General features: G+C 38.2%; 1 protein-coding gene across 1 annotated transcript in view; it reads left to right on the top strand.

Annotated features, from left to right (window-relative positions):
• Window positions 1–8024, top strand: part of ENPP3 (ectonucleotide pyrophosphatase/phosphodiesterase 3) — a 144114-nt gene extending 136090 nt beyond the window's left edge. Inside the window, exon 26 of the mRNA XM_069077389.1 lies at window positions 5829–8024. Coding sequence (XP_068933490.1) covers window positions 5829–5996 — 168 coding nt within the window. The 3' untranslated portion in view covers window positions 5997–8024. The remainder of the gene's footprint in view (window positions 1–5828) is intronic.
• Window positions 8025–18246: the final 10222 nt, after the last annotated feature.

The raw sequence follows: 18246 nt of genomic DNA, 5'->3' as shown, positions 1-18246 counted from the left end.
GGGAGGGAGAGAGATGGTCAGACCTGTGCTTTAGAAAGATCAATTAAAAGCTGAGTTCAGGATGTATTAGAGTGGCGGAGGATATATGGCAGAAGACCAGCCACCACCATGAGGTGATGAGGGCCTGTACCTGGGTAGTGGCAGTATCAGATGATACTAGATAGATAGATAGACAGACAGACAGACAGACAAAATAGATAGGTAAAGTTCCTTGGGGAGATGTAAGAGGATGAAATCAAGGATCAAGGGTTAAATTTGGTTGAAAGAGTCACCTTTGCTATAGGAGCTGGAGAAAAAGATGTAAAATGAAAGAAAAATGCAAGGGTATCTCAGGAGAAATTATGGAGCTGGAAGATAGAGATTTTGATGTGGAACTGAATAGATGTGATAGTTATAATCCTGAAGGCTGATGAGTTCTCAAAGGCATAGAGGGTAATGAAGAGCAGATACCTCAGGACTGACCCTTGAAGAAGATGGTGCTAGGGAGTATGCAAGAAAAGAAAAAAGGAAGGAAAGAAACAAAGAAAAAGAATGAAAGAAAGAAGGAACCAATCAGAGAAGTTATTGGAGAAAGTCTACCACCTTTGGTCAGGCAATTATTACTTCTCCTTTTTTTTTTTTTAAGCAATTGGGCTTAGGTAACTTGCCCAAGGCCAGATTTTTTGTGTGGGTGTTAAGTATCTGCGGCTGGAAGTGATCGATCCTCCCGACTCCGGGGCCGGCGCTCTTACTCACTGTGCCACCTAGCTGCCCTGACAATTATTACTTCTTGCCTGGACTATTGACATAGCATCCTAACTGGTCTTTCTACATCATGTCTCTATCCTGTTTTCCTTATTTATCCTGCACATTGCTTTCAGATTCCTAAAATAGGAAATTAGTTGTTTTTCAAATTGTCATCGTATTGCATATAACTCAAGTACATGGATAGAAATCCCCTTTAAAAATCCCCTGGTGGCCATCCAGCGCTTGAAGACCTCCAAGTGATGGGAAACATCTCTTCTGACATCAAGCCAAAACCTACCTCTTTGTAACTTTCACCTCTGGTTCTTTCCTAAGTTAAGATGAACTAATTTCTCTCCCCTATGATAGCCCATAAAAGTAATATAAGGTGGCAACAAAATCCTGCTCTCCCAAGCCTTTTCTTCTTCAAGCTAAATAAACTTCTTAAATTCTTTCATCTGATCATTGTATGGCATAATGTCCTGTTCTCTAAGCATTCCAATTACTCTCCTGAACTCATTGTGGTGAGTCAATGTTCTTCAACGTGGCACGCAGAACTGAACGTATTACTTCAGATACAGTGTAGAGTACAGTGGGCTGCCATGCCTCTCATTGTGGCCCTGTTCATGCAGACTAAGGTCACACTGACTTTTTCTTGGAACCCCCCCCCCCAAAAAAAAGACCTACATTGCTGCTGCATATTGTTCTTTCAGTTTACTAAAAAACCTAGGTTTTCCCACACAAATTAGCCATTCCTTCTCTATCCTATTCTTGTGCAATCATTTTTTTTGAACCTAAGAATAGTACTTCACATTTATTCTTATTATTTAATCAGTGAGCATTGTTTAAACACTTAATCTATGCCTGGCATTGTATTTCATACAAAATCTAAACAGCTCCTGCTTTCAAGGATATTACATCATATGTTTATCTTATTAAGCTTTCATCTGCCGATACCTTTTCGTTTTAATGTAAAAATTAAAAGTTTTATTGTATATCAATAAATTCAGTTATTTTATTTTGTCCCAGTATTTTGTACACCACTGCATGTTATGAGGTTGACAGTAGCCTATAAATTTAATTAATTTTCCCATCAATGTTTAGGCATTTTAATTAGAAAATAGGACAGGGGTCGATGGTGAAAATGTTTAAAAATAAGACTTAGGATCAAGAAACCAGAAAGATTAATAGTTTGTAGACATTTCAAAAAATTGTACTCAAAAATCACTGGCACATATATTGAATATATTGTCAATATCTTTTTGGATACTGAGTTTGTTTTTTAAGAGTATATTCCTCATAGCTTTGGGGAGAATCACTTCCAAATTTGATATGTACCCCATCTTCATCCAGGTCATTGATAAAAATGTTGACCAAGACAGTGCCAAAGATAGATCTATGATAGATCCATACTAGTTTGCTATGGATTCATTAATAACTGTTCTTTGGGTCCAGTCATACATCCAGTTCCAAATGGACTTAACTGTGGTCTTAAAGAATATATAGAATTTCTATGGGTAGAGATGAGTCCAAGATGGCATTACTGTCTAAGGGAGTGGAATTAGTAGAGATAGCTGCGATCATAGAAGAGCAGAGAATATGCCCAAGGGAGAAGTAGTCCTATATGGTTAATATGTAGAGTATACATAGGGTCCATATCATGGAGTGCCTTGAAAGTAAGGCTAATGAATTTATATTTAATGAAACAAATAATGAAGAGCCATTGAAGGTTTTGTAGTAGGGAAAAATGACATGATTAAACTGCATTTTAAGAATACTAACCTGGCATGAATAGAATAAGGTAGGTTAGAGCAAAGAGGGCCTGAAACCTAACTGAGCAGTTTGCATAACATATAAATAACCTAGATAACCTATATATTATATATAAAATAATATATAATATAAATAATAAAATATAATAGCCAATTGCAACAATCAAATCTAAAGGTCCTAAACTAGAGTCATGATGGTGGAAAGGAAACAGTTTAGAGAGTTTATCAAGGTAAAGTCAATAAAATGATGATTGATTGGAAGATGAGAGAGAATCAAATGTATCTCAGGTTTTGCATCTTAGAAATAAGAAAATCATGTCTAGAAACTAGTTTGCGGAAGAAGGTGATTTTTAAACATGGTTTTTGGATGCCATTGAAATATTTAGATATGAATGGCCTTCAGGAAGTTGGAAATATGGAAATAGCTCAGGAGAGAAGTTAAAGCTTGAAATACAGGTCTAAGAGTCATCCAAATCAAGGTAATCACTTAAAACACAAGATTGAATAACATCTCCAAGGGATATGATGTAGTGAGAACCAAGTATAGACTCCTGGGAAATGTGTTTATTTGGGGTATATGAAAAGGAGACAGAGAAGGAGTCGTCAGAGAGTTTGGAAGGCTCATGGAAGTCAAGGGAGAATAGAATTGTACTAATATTTGTCAGGACATCTTTGTTCCAGGCAGCACTGGTTTAAATTAACTTTCTAACACTTGAGATTCTGTGGTTTCATAAAATGCAAATGAGAATTTAAGGAAGATGAATACTGAGGGAAAAAATAGATTTAGCAATTGAGAAGTCACTAGTAACAGTCAAGAGAGTAATTTCAGTAGAGTGATGGGGACAGAAGCCAGATTGCATGTCACATTTGTATAGTATTTTATGATTTAAGAGGTTTAATTAAGAATGAGTGGGCAGTCCTGTAAACTAAAAGAAACAAACAAATTAATAAATTAAAGAATTTAAAAAAAAAGAATGAGTGGGCTGTATCAGCAATGCCATATTCACAATGCCTATAGAGATTACAAATATGCTGATATAATTATCCATTAGAAAATACGTCATGTTTGCCATATGAGGAAATAAACTAGAAAATTTATTAAGATACCAAAAGACTGAGTCCCAAAACCAGAAAGTGAAAGCCATCGGAGTAGTTATGACATTGGCACAGGTAGATAAAGTAGAAAGCACCCACATTTTCAAGCCTTTAAAACAGAACAGGCTACCTCAGGCAAAGGTCCTCCTCTCCCCACGCACAGCAACCACCCAGCGTCCTGGAAGCGCACTCCCAGCAGCTCCGGCCCCTGGCAGTCCTCAGCAGGAGTCCTTAGCAGAAAGTCCTTAGCAGTTCTAACTCAAAAAAGGGCTTCGCGCTGCCACTGCCTCTGCTGCTGCCGCCGTCACCACCACCGCCAGCCACCGAAGGAACGCTAGCTTGGCTTCCGCTTCCTCTTGCTCCGCCCCTTCCTGCTACGTCAGCAAGTCCAACGGGGCATGGAAGATCTTTAAATCCCATAACCCTTACATGGGCAGAGATGATGTAGGCCAGGGTATCTGGGAAAGGAGTGATTATAGACTGGAAGAGCTAGATGGGGTCTTAGTGGTCATATAGGCCAATCCCATCATTTTACAGATGAAGGAACTAGGGATCTGAGAAGCTGAATGATTTTCCAAGGTCAGAGTAGGAGATCTGGTCTTCAAACCCAGGCCTTCCAGCTCTAAAGCCAAGGCTTATTCTACTGCACCACATTAACAATGTTAAATGTGGAAGAAGACCAAAATGAGCATTGAATCTGGAAATAAGATGGTAATTGATGAACTTTTATAGCGTATTTGAGTATCTGTCTTGTCGTGTGGAACAGACCCCATTCTGTATAGCATTCCATATGGGTGGCAAAAATTATATTGACTTCCATCTTAATTCTTATTTATTCATTCATCAAATACAATATGAGTTTCACCTATGCAGTGTTCCGTACCAGACCTTCATAGGACCAGTCAGTCAGTTACTCTATAAGTGTTTATTGAGATGCACTGTCTAGGTTCAAGGGATACAAATAAAAAGAATGAAACAATATGTATAAGGAGCCGAGGAGCCACATATACATAAAAATACATCCAATGACTTTGCTTTTCCAGTTCTGTATGCCCCTCCATCCTCTCTTTACCTACTAACATCCAATTCATTGTTTCTTTCCTGACTCAAATATTCCCTTCCCCAGCATGTCTTCCCTATTCCCCATGCTAATAAAAACCTTTCCTCCCTTGGACCTCCCACCATACTGTTTTGTACCTCTCTAATTCAATTTATCCTGTACATACCTTGTTTGTAATAGTTATTTTCATATTGTCTCCCCTATTAGCATGTGAGTTCCTTTAAAATATGGACTTTTACCTTTCTTTCAATCCCCAGGACTTAGCACTATGCCATATACATAGCGGGAGCTTCTATTCATGAATGCTTATTGATTGACTTATCATGTATCATTTTGTACTGTACAAGAAACATAGCAGATGTTCAAAAAAATACAAAAAAAGGCCCCAAGAAAGTAAACTGAATAACAACATTGTATATGCTACTATGCAGAACATTAGACCCAGACAAGGTCTTAGGCTGTTAGACCATTTGTTGCAAATAAAACATCTGTCAAATATATAATAATAGCTGAAATTTCTATAATGTTTTAGGTTTTGCAAAGTGCTTTCTATATATTAGTTCATATGAGCCTCATAACAATCTCCTGAGCTGGTGGTATCACCATTTTACAAATGGAGAAATTGACTTCCTCTTGGTAACACAATTATTAGATGTCATTGATGGCATTTAAGCCCAGATCTTCCCTGACTATAAACCCAGAATTTCTATCATTACAGCATACTTGCTGCCTTTCTAATTTCACAAAATTAAGGTCCAAGCCCATGAAAGGGATCAGAAAAGAATTGATAGGGAACTTTATATAAAATATTACCTGTTCCTTAATAAAATAATACACTAGTGTTTAAAGGATATGTGATTTTTTTCCCCCCACATGGAAACTACCAATATAAATATTATCCTTTCTATGCCTTAGGTTCCTAAATTGCTATGACTAAATGATTCTTCATTCTATGACTAATCTAAGGATTAGCTTGGTTTATCCCCAGCCAATATACACAGTCCACAATACTTGGTCCATATTCAGCTTTTCCCGCTTTCCAACTCCCAACCTTTCAGAATTTACTCCCAAATTACATAGTGATCAATAATGCAGGGCCCTAACCACAGCATAGCAAGGCATTTGAATAGGTCAAGAACAAAATCTTAACCCATTAATACATGCTTTTTGTTCTCCAGACAAATAGATCAGAGTCTCTTTGGGTCGAAGAAAGATTTCAGGCTCATGCTGCTCGGGTGCGTGATGTGGAACTTCTCACAGGACTTGACTTTTATCAAGAGAGAAATCAGCCTGTTCCTGAGATCTTGCAGCTAAAAACATTCCTGCCCATTTTTGAGACTCCTTAATAATAGAATATAGAAACATGATTTCAGAGAATATGGGTAATCAGCTCTTCCTCTGCTATTTGTGTTTTTTTTCTTGCATTGAAATTTTGATGATGCTGTATTGCATCAAGTAACTGTCATTCCAATTACAAATTATGAAAAAAAATCTAGGACTGATTTGGGAATTGGAATTGAATTCTCTATTGAATTGTATTGTAAACAAGTCATGACACACACATGTTTCTGTTAATGCATGTTAGACTTCCTGACAATGGGTGACAGGTTTGCCTGCCAACACTTGCTTGTTAAGACCTATCAGTGGACTTGACCACTTATCAGCTATGACTTGCATTTTGTGTGTTTATTTGGAAAATAGTATAATCACTATGACTTTAATAATTTTGTTACACAACAGATGAAACATGTATGAATGGTTTTTGAAATTTTTCTTCTCTTCTTTCCTCATGCTTCCACTGCCCCTTTATTTTTATTCATTGACCCCCAATTGCATCTGAGGCTACTACTGTCTCCCTGGATTATTCCAGCACCCCTCATGGGGCAGTATCACCCATTTGGGGAACTTATGGTTTATACAATGAGGATGGTTATTATTTCTTCTTTAGCTTTAAAACTACACTGAGTTGTCATTTCCTTTCATCTTTTGCTTTTAATGTCTTTTCACGGGCCTCTCGGCTTGTGTTTTGCCAGTGCTCCCCAGGGAAGAGAGAAGAAACAGCTCTTACTTTGGGATCAAATCTGTACTGCTTGAGTTTCACTGTAAAATAAACAAATAGAATACTTTGCTCAGAACGCAAACTGTATAGTTTAAAGGACACAAACTGTCTAGTTTCTTCCCCAATAGCCAGCATTTTTTTTTTGTGAGCTGCTTACATAGTGTGACAGCATTTCATTCACCTGAAGGCACATTGAAACTCAATTGACAGAACCTTGATGTATCTTCATAAATTGCCTTGAAAGAATTTTCACTTTGTTTTTCACTAAAGTTTCAATCAAATCATATCTATTAAAACCAACTAATTGCTTCAGAAGACATCTTCTATTCTAACTAAGTTTTAAGCACTATAATAACATTAGCTTTTTAAAATTAATAATAATACTAATATTTTTGTAGCACTTTAAGATTTTCATTATTTAATTTTATCCTCCCAATAACTATTAAATAGTTATTACTATTATTCCCATTTTTAAGATAAAGAAAAAGGAAGGATTTGAACCCAGGTCTTCCTGACTCCAAGTTCATTTCTCTATCCACTACATTACACCGCTTAACAAATGGGAATGGAAATGCAAATAAAGAAAGAACTGAAGCATTTTCTTTTATCTCTTGTATGGTTTCAACTTCAAGAAACAGAAGAGATTGGAACTGTGGATTTTCTTCCAAAAATTATTAGGTTAACTTGAGGTTCATATTGGGTAACTTCTTCCATGTTTCAGTTCTTCTGTCTATATGGGTTTACATAAAATATTGCTGATGAAATAGACTATATATGTAGAAACTATCGGGAAATTTCCAACTTTGTTTACAAAGAGCCTCAATTCATTAGAAGTGGAGATTTTGAGTGTGACTTTGGTGTGGGAGTTGGAGAGAAATGAATTTGTTTTAACTTAAAATAGATTTAGAAAATTTTTTAGAGAAGTTCCAACCATTTTAGAAAAATACTTATGTTGTAAGATGGGGAATGATTCTTCCCACCCAATGCATTTTAATTTTACAGATCTAGAAGAGAAAGAAATAACTACCTGACAATTTAAGCAATGATTTGAATTTATGTAAATTATTTTCCTGGGTTTCATTGACTAAAAATCACATGGAATATTGTTGGATGTATATTTCAGCAATTCAACCCTTGATTTCTCACATAGCTATGGTTTCTAACTTTATGGTGGTTACAGATGTGTTATCTCAGGTAATGAATTTTTTCTTTTTATTCTGTTTACATTGAAATATCGCGAAGAACAGCTATTTGTAGAGTTACTTTTTCCTCTAAAAATATTTGTTTAAATAAAATAAGACATGTCTAAACAGAATGAAGTATAGTATAAGTTGTCACTTTTTTCTTTTGGAGGGCAGAAGGCAGGACAATCAGGATTAAGTGACTTGCCCAAGGTCACACGGCTAGTAAGTGTGTCAAGTGTCTGAGGCCAGATTTGAACTCAGGTCCTTCTCACTCCAGGGCTGGTGCTCTATTCACTGCACCACCACCTAGCCGCCCTAAGTTGTCACTTTTTAAAATAGAATCATATTCACCTAAACAAGCATGAATTATAAAAGCACTTATAAAATCTAGGATTGATTTGGGGATTAGAATTGAAGCCTCTATAGAGGAAGGGGGATTTTTGTCCAAATGAGGTCAGATAAGAGTGAGGGAGCAAAAGTAAGGAGGGGAAAAACCCAACTATTAGCTATAAGTAGATCAGAGGAATGCAGCAATAAAACTGTCTGTGTAAATTTGTCTGGTGACTTTTGGGCACTTCCAGAAAAAAATAAGCATACATCAGCTAGTTCATCTATAGTCATTCCAAGTACATATCAGATAGTCTATCTATAGTCAAAACTGGTGTGTTTTTTAAAGGGTTCATAGATTCTAGTAGGTGACAGAAAATGGAAACAAATCAGTGCCCATTGCTGTGGCTATAAGGGCATCCTTGCTCACTCTGATATACTTAAGTGTAAACCTTTTGCCACTGGTATCACAGGAATTTTTGGCATACGTGAATTCTCAGTTTAGTAAACAATAATCACACACCCTACTGAGTGCCAGGATGCTGGGAATACAAAGACAAACAAAATATCCTTTCCTCAAAGGAAACTCCATTCTATGGGGACATAGTGAAAGTGTACCCAATTGTTGTTTTTTTTTTTTGAATTCTTATACATATCTGATGGCATTAGGAATGCCAGTGAATGGAACTTGTTAGGTGTTTGTGTCTATTCTGACAAATTGAACTGATGTCCTTGATGTTGCAACATCCATCTGGTTTTGGCACATAAGAGTTTGCTTCCAAATTATATTTTGGCTTCTTTTAAATTTCTTTTTGCTCTAGGGAAATTTTTCTTTCCTTCCTCCACCCCCATCTTCTCCCCCACAGTACCACCACCACGACCACTACCAGTGGGACCACCAACACCACTTGTAATCTGTTTGCTTTGCAAGGGTTGGGCGTGGGAATGAAAACAGGACATAAATTGAAGCAATTTTCAAAACACAAACAAGATGGGTGGAAGAAAAGACTTCCTTTCTAAACAGCAGCTTTGGCAGACCACTATCAGTCAGTTGGTGGAGTAATACTTGAATAAACTTTCAGACTGGAACAAACCACAGCCTTTCAAAGCCAGAGATTACATGCAGTTCAGGCTCATTCACATTTCAAGCTAAGTGAGCCATAATGAGAATTGATTATTAAATAATGCACTGGCTCTTTTGATGTTAAAACTATATGTTAAGAACAATTATATATTATATCAAAGGGTTAGAAGAAAGTTCACCTAGTTTATATCCCTTCTGGATAAAACAGACCCAGTATGACTTTCTTTAATTACCAGGGGGCAGACAGACAGACAGACACACACACACACACACACACACACACACACACACACAGGAGACCTCTTAACCTATCATTAACTCCTCCAATGCCTTGTAACTCTTGAAAGTACATTCTTCCAAATAAGTAATTATATTACTATACTTTGCTCCTTTTGTTCTATCAGTTTATGATGATGTCTGCATGTTTTTTTATACTCATTTCTTCATGAATCACTCATTCTTATTAGCAGAGCAATGCATTTTAAATCTGAAAGGGACATTAGAAATCATCTGGTCCAACTTCCTGTTTGTAGACATGAAGAAATTATTGACACACCACATTTTTGGGGACAGAAACAGCAAGATGAATCTGAATCTTTTGCCTCCCAAATGGATATTTCCATGCCCTTAAAGCATAGGATTATTGCTCTTGAGGCTTCTGGGGTTTTACTCCAGCTACAAGGGATCTCTGAATAGTATAGTTAAGAAAATGACAGAATGAAGTCGAGAAAAGAGTTCAAATTCCACCTCTGACCCCTATTAGTTTTGTGTTGATGAGTAAGTCATTCTCTACCACTATATTATTATTCATGTTCAAAGTCTTTCTTTGGCATGAAAGGCATAAGAATAGCATGTTGCCTTTTGAGGAGAAGGCTCAGAATTCCGCCCCTTGCTGGTAGGGACGTGTCTTCTACAACTTGTATTATTTTACTGCCATTAACATGGTACTGTCCTCATGGCAAGGTACTCCATGAATATTTGTTAGCTAAAACTAAGCATCAGTGTGGCCTCACTGATGGGTACAGGGATGGGGAACCTGCGGCCTTGAGTCCACATGTGGTCCTCTAGGTCCTCAACTGCAGACCCAAAGGTCATGTGGACTCCAGGCTGAGGTTTTCCATCTCTGGTTAGAACACCACCTGTTCTTCATATTTCATTTCATTCTGCAATGAATTGTAGACATATGGGTTATTGCTTGTTCTATCTTGTGTGAACAACTGGTTCTCATGTATTTATTTTTGGAGAGGAAACATTCTTTATATTGCCAAAACTGACCTGACTCTCCCAGATTACTTTCTATTTCTCTTTTGCCAACTGAGGCCTCCCTTTGGGCTGCTAATTGGTAACCACAGAGACAGACAGGACTGGTTGGCGACCTTTCCCCTCAATGTCAGAGCAAAGAGGAAGCCAAAGAAGACTCCAACCTTGTAAGAAGCCTCTTGCTCTCAGTGGGGCTGCTATACTGTGGCTATTTAGAAGAGACTGATTTATTTCCACTTTTGATAGAGAAACTATAGGAATTTCATGAAAAGTGAGGACTGATTTTAAATAGGTCAGTTGAATCCTTTAAATCATCATAACTTTGATGCTCACATGGTTGAATACTGTAACTTAAGAAATGAGCAAAATTTCAAAATCAGAATTTCAAAGGATTACATATTTATTTATTTTGTTTTTTGGTGGAGAGAGGGAGGGCAGGGCAATTGGGGTTTAGTGACTTGCCCAAGTTCACACAGCTAGCAAGTGTTAAATGTCTAAGGCTGGATTTGAACTCAGGTCCTCCTGACTCCAGGGCCAGTGCTCTATTTACTGCACCACCTAGCGGCCCCAGGATTGAATATTTAGAATTGCAAGAAACTTTGGAGGGCAATTGTGTTTAACCTGAGGGTCATATAATATAGCTTGTAGAAATGTTCATCATGCCTGACTTTTCATGACTCCATTTAGGGTTTTCTTAGCAAAGATTCTAGACTGGCTTGCCATTTCCTTGTCCAACTCATGTTATAGATGAGGCAACTGAGGCAAAGAGTGTTAAGTGGCTTGCCCAGGGTCACACAGCTAGTAAGTGTCAGAAGTTAGATTCGAACTCCATTCTTCCTGACTCCAGACCTGGTGCTCTAGCCAATGCACCACCACGCTGCCCTGGTAGTCATAATAGCTAGGGCTTAGAATATTTTCAAAACATTTTACATGTTATCTCATTTGATCCTCACAATAACCCTTTGAGTGAGGTGCTCTTATTCACCACATTTTACAAATGGGGAAACTGGCTGAGAGAAGTAATTTGTCAAGGGTCGCACAGGTAGTAAGTGGCTGAAGCAAATTCTGGTCATTACAAGCCAACACTCTATCCTCTATCCAGGGTGGCACATTGCATAGACCACTAGACCTAGTGTAAGGAATTTCAAAACCAACCTCAGAGACTTACTAATTGTGTGACCCTTGGCAAGTCTTAATCTCGATTTGATTCAGTTTCCTTAATTGTAAAATGAAGATCATAATAACACCTACCTACCAGGTTTGTTGTGAGGCTCAAACAAGATAATATTTGTAAAAAGCACTTAGCACAGTGCCTGGCACACAGTAGGTACTACATAAATGTTTAATTCCCTTTCCTTTCCCCCATCCTCTGCATCATCTCACTATAATGGGAGGCAGGAAATTAACCCAAATCTTCTTAATTTCAAGTTCAAATTCATTATCCACATTACCATTCTACCTCTAAAGAGTTAGAAAAAGTTCATAAGCCATTTCAAGTCATACTTGAACAAGAACCTTCTCTACAATGTGCCTGCCTAGTGGTCCTCCTACCTTCTCCTGAAGAACTCAATAGAGTGTGAATGTGATATCCTTCTCCAGTTCTATATCACTTCTCTTGTTTTCCAGATATTTCCAGATAATAAACAGTGGAGAGTGGCACAGAGACCACATATGCCACTTATTTTGTTTTTGTCACATGGTATGAAATTTCCTTTTTTCTCTTGAGTTTCAACTTCATATGAGCTTTTTAAATTTGTTTTTTTACTTTTTTGGAGGGAGGAAGGCAGGGCAATTGGAGTTAAGTGATGTGCCCAAGGTCACGCAGCTAGTAAGTGTTAAGTGTCTGAGGCCGGATTTAAACTTAGGTCCTCCTGACTGCAGGGCCGGTGCTCTATTCAGTGTGCCACCTAGCCGCCCCACTATTAGTTATTTCTTATTCTGTCTTCTTTAATCCAAAGATATAGAGCTAGAATGGACCTCAGATTCCATTGGATCATTTCATTGTCAGAGAAAATGGAAGCCAATTTATAACATGAGTACCAACTCAATACTATAATATTTCAGTGTGTCTATGATCTTGTTGCTATGGGTATCACACTGTTGGTGCACATCACTGTAATGTTACTGGAAGTTGAAGATCTTCCCCAAACATTGATAGGCTTCACACAGAGTCCAATAAGAGAATATTGATTAGGGGAGGCTTGTTTTTCAGGAAGACCCACACCCTTTGTGACTTTGTGATTAGACAGTGGGTCACTGAGGGTTGTGATGCCCTCTGGCTCTGAAGAAGGATATATATACTCTGAGGTGAGGTTTTTGCTTTGGAGCTCAATTATTAGAAGATTGTTAATGTGATTTGGCCAGATGAGATTCTGGGTAGCTGTCTGATATTGGTGCTTCTCTCTCCGTTAACTATATATGTATGGCTTTGGTTAGACAGAAGCCCTGTCTGTTGATTTGTGTTATTTTTTCTGTGTGTATTTTTTCTGCTTGTACTGGGTTTGTATTTTCTCTGGAGTTCAGGGTGGTGACTTTTTCCCCTGAGTTAAGTGAATATATGTGTGTGTGTGTATATATATATATATATATATGTATATAATAGCTAGCGGCCATCCTGGGTATGCCAATGTGGTTGCTGCTACAATCACATTCATTCATATCTACTCATCCTGTACAATTTTTGTTCATGTTTTCCCATAGATTCTTTTTTTTTTTAAAGCAATTGGGGTTAAGTAACTTGCTCAAGGTTACACAGCCAGTTATTTCTGGGTGTGGTGCTAAGTATCAGAGCCCAGATTCGATCCCAGCTCATCCCAACTCTGAGGCTGGTGCTTTTACTCACTGAGCCACCTGGCCACCCCTAAGAAACTGGGATTAAGTAACTTGCACAAGGTTACACAGCAGGTGTTTCTGGGTGGGTGATAAGTGTCTGAGCCCGGATTTGACCCCCCAGGTCATCCCGACAATGGGGCCAGTGCTCTTACTCGCTGAGCCACCTGGCTGCCCCTAAGCAATTGGGGTTAAGTAACTTGCTCAAGGTTACATGGCCAGGTGTTTCTGGGTGGGTGCTAAGTGTCTGAGCCCGGGATTCGATCCCAGGTCATCCTGACTCTGGGGCCAGTGCTCCTACTCACTGTGCTACCTGGCTGCCCCTTCCCATAGATTCTTAATTGAGGGTCTACCCATTATGCTTCTTCTAGGGTTTTAATCACATACACACATTCATTTTTTCATTTGTTTCAGTCATATCTTACTCTGTGACCCCATTTGGAATTTTCTTGGCAAAGATGCTCTAGTTGTTTGCTATTTCTTTCTCCAGTTCACTTTAGAGATGAGGAAACTGAGGCAAATAGGGTTACATTATTTACCCAGGATCCTATAGCTAGTAAGTGTCAGAGGCCAGTTTTGAATTCAGAAAGATGAATTTTCCTGACTCCAGGCCTGGCAGTCTATCCCCTGTGCCACCTAGCTAGCCTGCATATATACATGCATACATGCCTACAAACATGAACTTATATATAGTCATATATATATATATATATATATATATTTTTTTTTTTTTTTAAGCAATCGGGGTTAAGTAATTTGCTCAAGGTTACACAGCCAGTTATTTCTGGGTGTGGTGCTGAGTACGTGAGCCCAGATTTGATCCAGGTCATCCCGACACCTGGAGGCAGTGCTCTTACTTGCTGAGCCACCTGGCCTCCCCTAAGCAATTGGGGTTAAGTAAGTTGCTCAAGGTTACATGGCCAGGTGTTTCTGGGTGGGTGCTAAGTGTCTGAGCCTGGGATTCGATCTCCAGGTCAGTCTGACACTAGAGCCGGTGCTCTTACTCGCTGTGATACCTGGCCGCCCCCCCTATAGTCATGCATATATATATTTATTTATATATATATGTGCAAGAATGTAGATATATAACATGTATTTGTATATGTGCACTTCATATACATATATCCATGCATACACATGCTTATACAATTCATGCATACAGAAACATGTGCATGAACATAGATGTATACAACATGGGGGTGTTTACCTCATGTATTTGTGTACAATAGACATGTGTACACACATTAAATCTATATATGTATATATCATGAGTAACAAAGCACTTAAGCTGTCCATACATCCTTTCCAATTATATAGTCCCTGGATCATATACTATATACCATTTTTGATTGTGTGTGTGTGTGTGTGTGTGTATGTGTGTGAGCACATTGATCATTACTGAAAATGTGTTATGGTTCAGTTATGGCTGCCATAAATCTCTTTGCTGCCTTTAAAGTTACCTATAACTTTATTTCTTTAGAGACTGTGGTGTCCTAAGATTTGTAGTTATACAGCATCATTGAGGGAATACTGATATCAAAATAATTGGTTATATGAAACTTAATGCTGGATAATTATCATAGTCAAGCTTGGCCTGGAAGAAGAGAGGAAAAAATGTCACTCTTTCCTCTTTGCAGAAGTAATGGATTATGGCTGTGAAGCATTATATGTTAAGTTAGCCTTAGTTTATGGGTTATTTAGTTTTGCTAAAATGCTTTTCCCTTTGCACTTTTTTTCTTCTTTGTTACAAAGGGTGGCTCTTTGGAGAAGGAAAGGGGGGAAAGGGAGGGAGAAGGGATGGACATGTTTGGAAGCATTTAGAAATGAAGGTAATGTGAAAAACAAAAATTTAAAAGATGATTTAGTAACAATAAAAACCATAATGTTAACTATAAATTGTATTCTGACTACTTATAGTTGGGCAAAGAGAATTATTCATTAAACTCGGATAACTGTAGGCAACCAAACTATGATTTAATACATATCTTTCTCCATTTCATCCCTTGCCCATTCCCCACCCCATAAGTATAAATCACTTATGGCTGAATTACATGTATAGGGGCTTCTATTTCTACTTTTTTTTTTTTGTGAACACAGCCTCCATGACACAAATTTGTGGACAATTGTTTATGACTTGGAGACTTTACTTTATTTCTTGCCAACACATTTTCCCCAACTGAGAGGTTAGTTAGTCATGGTGACAGTATCCTATATTATGTATATAGTTTGTGGTTGATTAGATCATTGCATTTGGACTGGCTTTCTGTGAGTTGGAAGGATATCAAAATATTTCTTTCAGTTACAGTCACATCAATATAACTAAAATGACCAAATTATTGATCATGATAAGCTGCAGAGGATAATTAGCATGGTAGAAAAACTAGAGATTATATGAAGACTTGTTGAGGAAGTTGGCAGTGTTTAGCATAGAGATGAGAAGATTGGGTGTGGAGTGGATGTAGCATGGCACAATGAGAAAAAAAGGCCCTGGGTCCTCGAAAGATCTGAGGTTAAATTCTACCTCTTTCGTTTATCATCTCAGCTTGAGTTTAATCTTTCTGGGCCTCATTTTTCTTAAAGAGAATTGTACTAAACAGCTGCTGAGGTGCCTTCTACCTCCGAATCTGTGAGCTGCCTTCAAGTATTTGAAGGAAAGAGGACAACTAAGTTTATTCTCTCTGACTCCAGAATTAGACATCACAGGGGAAGCTTCATGATTCAACTTTAGACTTGTGAGAATAGTCTGGACTATCTGAGTTCAAACATGGTTTTAGACATTTACGAGCTATGTGACTTTCTTGGCCTCAGTTTCCTCATTGGTAAAATGGGGATAATAATTACAATTCCCTGACAGGGTTGTTGTGCAGAGTGTATGAGATAATAGTCATATTGCTTTGCAAACCCTAAAGAACTATATAAAGGCTAATTATTAATTGGAACCCATCGGTTCTTTTCTATATATCGAATCCTTTTCCACATTTCACTCAAGAACCTCCCACTTGTTGAAAGGACGCTTTCGATTACCAAAAAAAAATCACCAAAAAGATACCACCAAAGGTCTTTATATAAGGGTTTAATGTACATTACATGTCAATGATTTCATTTGGTTTGGGAACTCCATCCACTGTGGCAGATGACACTTAGGCTATATATTATAGGTTTAGAATGCTTCCTGAGGCTCAGAAGAGGTTGCGATTAGCCCAGGGTCACAGAGCTAGTAAATGTCAGAAGTAGGATTTGAATACTGACCTCTTCTGACGCCAAGTCAAGTATGTTTTCCATAACTCCATGCCATCTCACTATGTGAGTCATTCTTCCAAAGATTATATTTTTCTTCAAGGCAAAGACCATGCTGCATTTTGATCAATGTCTACACTTAATGGAACTTGATCAATTTTATGTCACAGATGTATAGATGCACTTGAGATCTTAGAATCGTCACCTTTTTCTCATGACAGAGCTCTCATCCACTTTTCCCACCATGTTTTCTTTTTGATTTAGTTAGTAAACAAATATTTCTTAAATACTTGCTGTGTACCAGGTATTGTGCTAAGGGGATATAAAGAAATGTGAAAACCAGTCCCTGACCTCAGAGAGCTCACAATCTAATATGGGAAACAACATGCAAATAACTTTGCAAGCCTAGACTCAAAAGGCCCATTGTATGGGACTCTCAGAAATGGAACTGATTACTCAGAAAACTGCCTCTCGGGAGCAGGTGGAGTTGGTGAGAGCTGGAGAGAAGAGAATTCGGCTCTTTTGACTTCCAGCATTGAGAGAGAAGATACACCATTCCACCTTCTCTTCAGATCCACAAAAGGAAAAAGCTGATGTGTGAAGGCATTGGAATTTGATCATATCCCATTCACAGTTTACTATTCTATTCTAGAAAGTTTGGGGAGTTTTCCCTTTTGGTGAGATCTGGGACTATCTTACTCCCAAAAGGGAGAATTCATCCAATTTTGTGTTGTCTGTCATATGTTCTTCCATGCATCCTTCCTCTGACTTCTGTTTTAAATGGATTTATTTGGCATTTGCTATGAGTGTTTATTGTGGAACTGGCATTTGGTGGGAAGTGGGTCAAGTCTTGGATACAGAGGTTGGATCCCTCTTTCTCCATTAAGAAACAGCAATCAGGAGTGTAGCTTAAATCTAAAAATTATTTCCCCAGCCTAACAATATTTAATGGAGCAGATATAATTCTAGCCTGATACCCCCTTTCTCTTAGGAGAGCAGAATGACCAAACAAACTATATATATCATGTAACTTAGAAATACTCAGCAGAGGGAAGGCACTAAGATTACTAAGGATTGGGAATGGCTTCCTGAGGAGATGGAATTTTATCTGGGACTTGAAGGAAGCCAAGGGGCAGAGATAAGGAGAGAGACACATTCCAGATGTGTAGGAAGTCAGTGAAAATGTCCTGTAAACAGCAGTCAACAGTAGGAAGAGCCCTGGACATGGGAATTAGGAGACCTGGGTTTGAGTTTCATCTTGTGTGGGATAAAGACCACTACCAGATTTTTAAAATTGGAGTCTGGGTCAGAATGTAGAAAGAGTCCTTTATTCCTTCTCATGAGAAAGGGCAGAGGTCTTTTCGCTCAAGCCATGTCAGCCAGGGAGTAGAAATTGCAGAAACTTGAAGGCTTCTGTTATCCTAATGTAACCGGGCCTACCACCCTGCCACCTCTCACCATTGGTCAGTGAGGTGGGCTCACAATCTCTTTGAGAGTAGTTAGCTAATAAGTGCAAAGCAATCTCAATCCTTCATCATGATAATTATTCATGGATTAGTATCCTATAAGAGGACAGCATTTTCCAATCCCTCATTATGCACCAAATTTGGAAACAG

Source organism: Petaurus breviceps, unplaced genomic scaffold, assembly GCF_028583685.1.
Source record: "Petaurus breviceps papuanus isolate PSGF00001 unplaced genomic scaffold, PetGlider_PUasm1.0 90977, whole genome shotgun sequence".
In the NCBI taxonomy this organism is placed as follows: Eukaryota; Metazoa; Chordata; class Mammalia; order Diprotodontia; family Petauridae; genus Petaurus; species Petaurus breviceps.
Note: the sequence above shows the minus strand (reverse complement) of the source record. Positions and strands in the feature narration are given on the sequence as shown.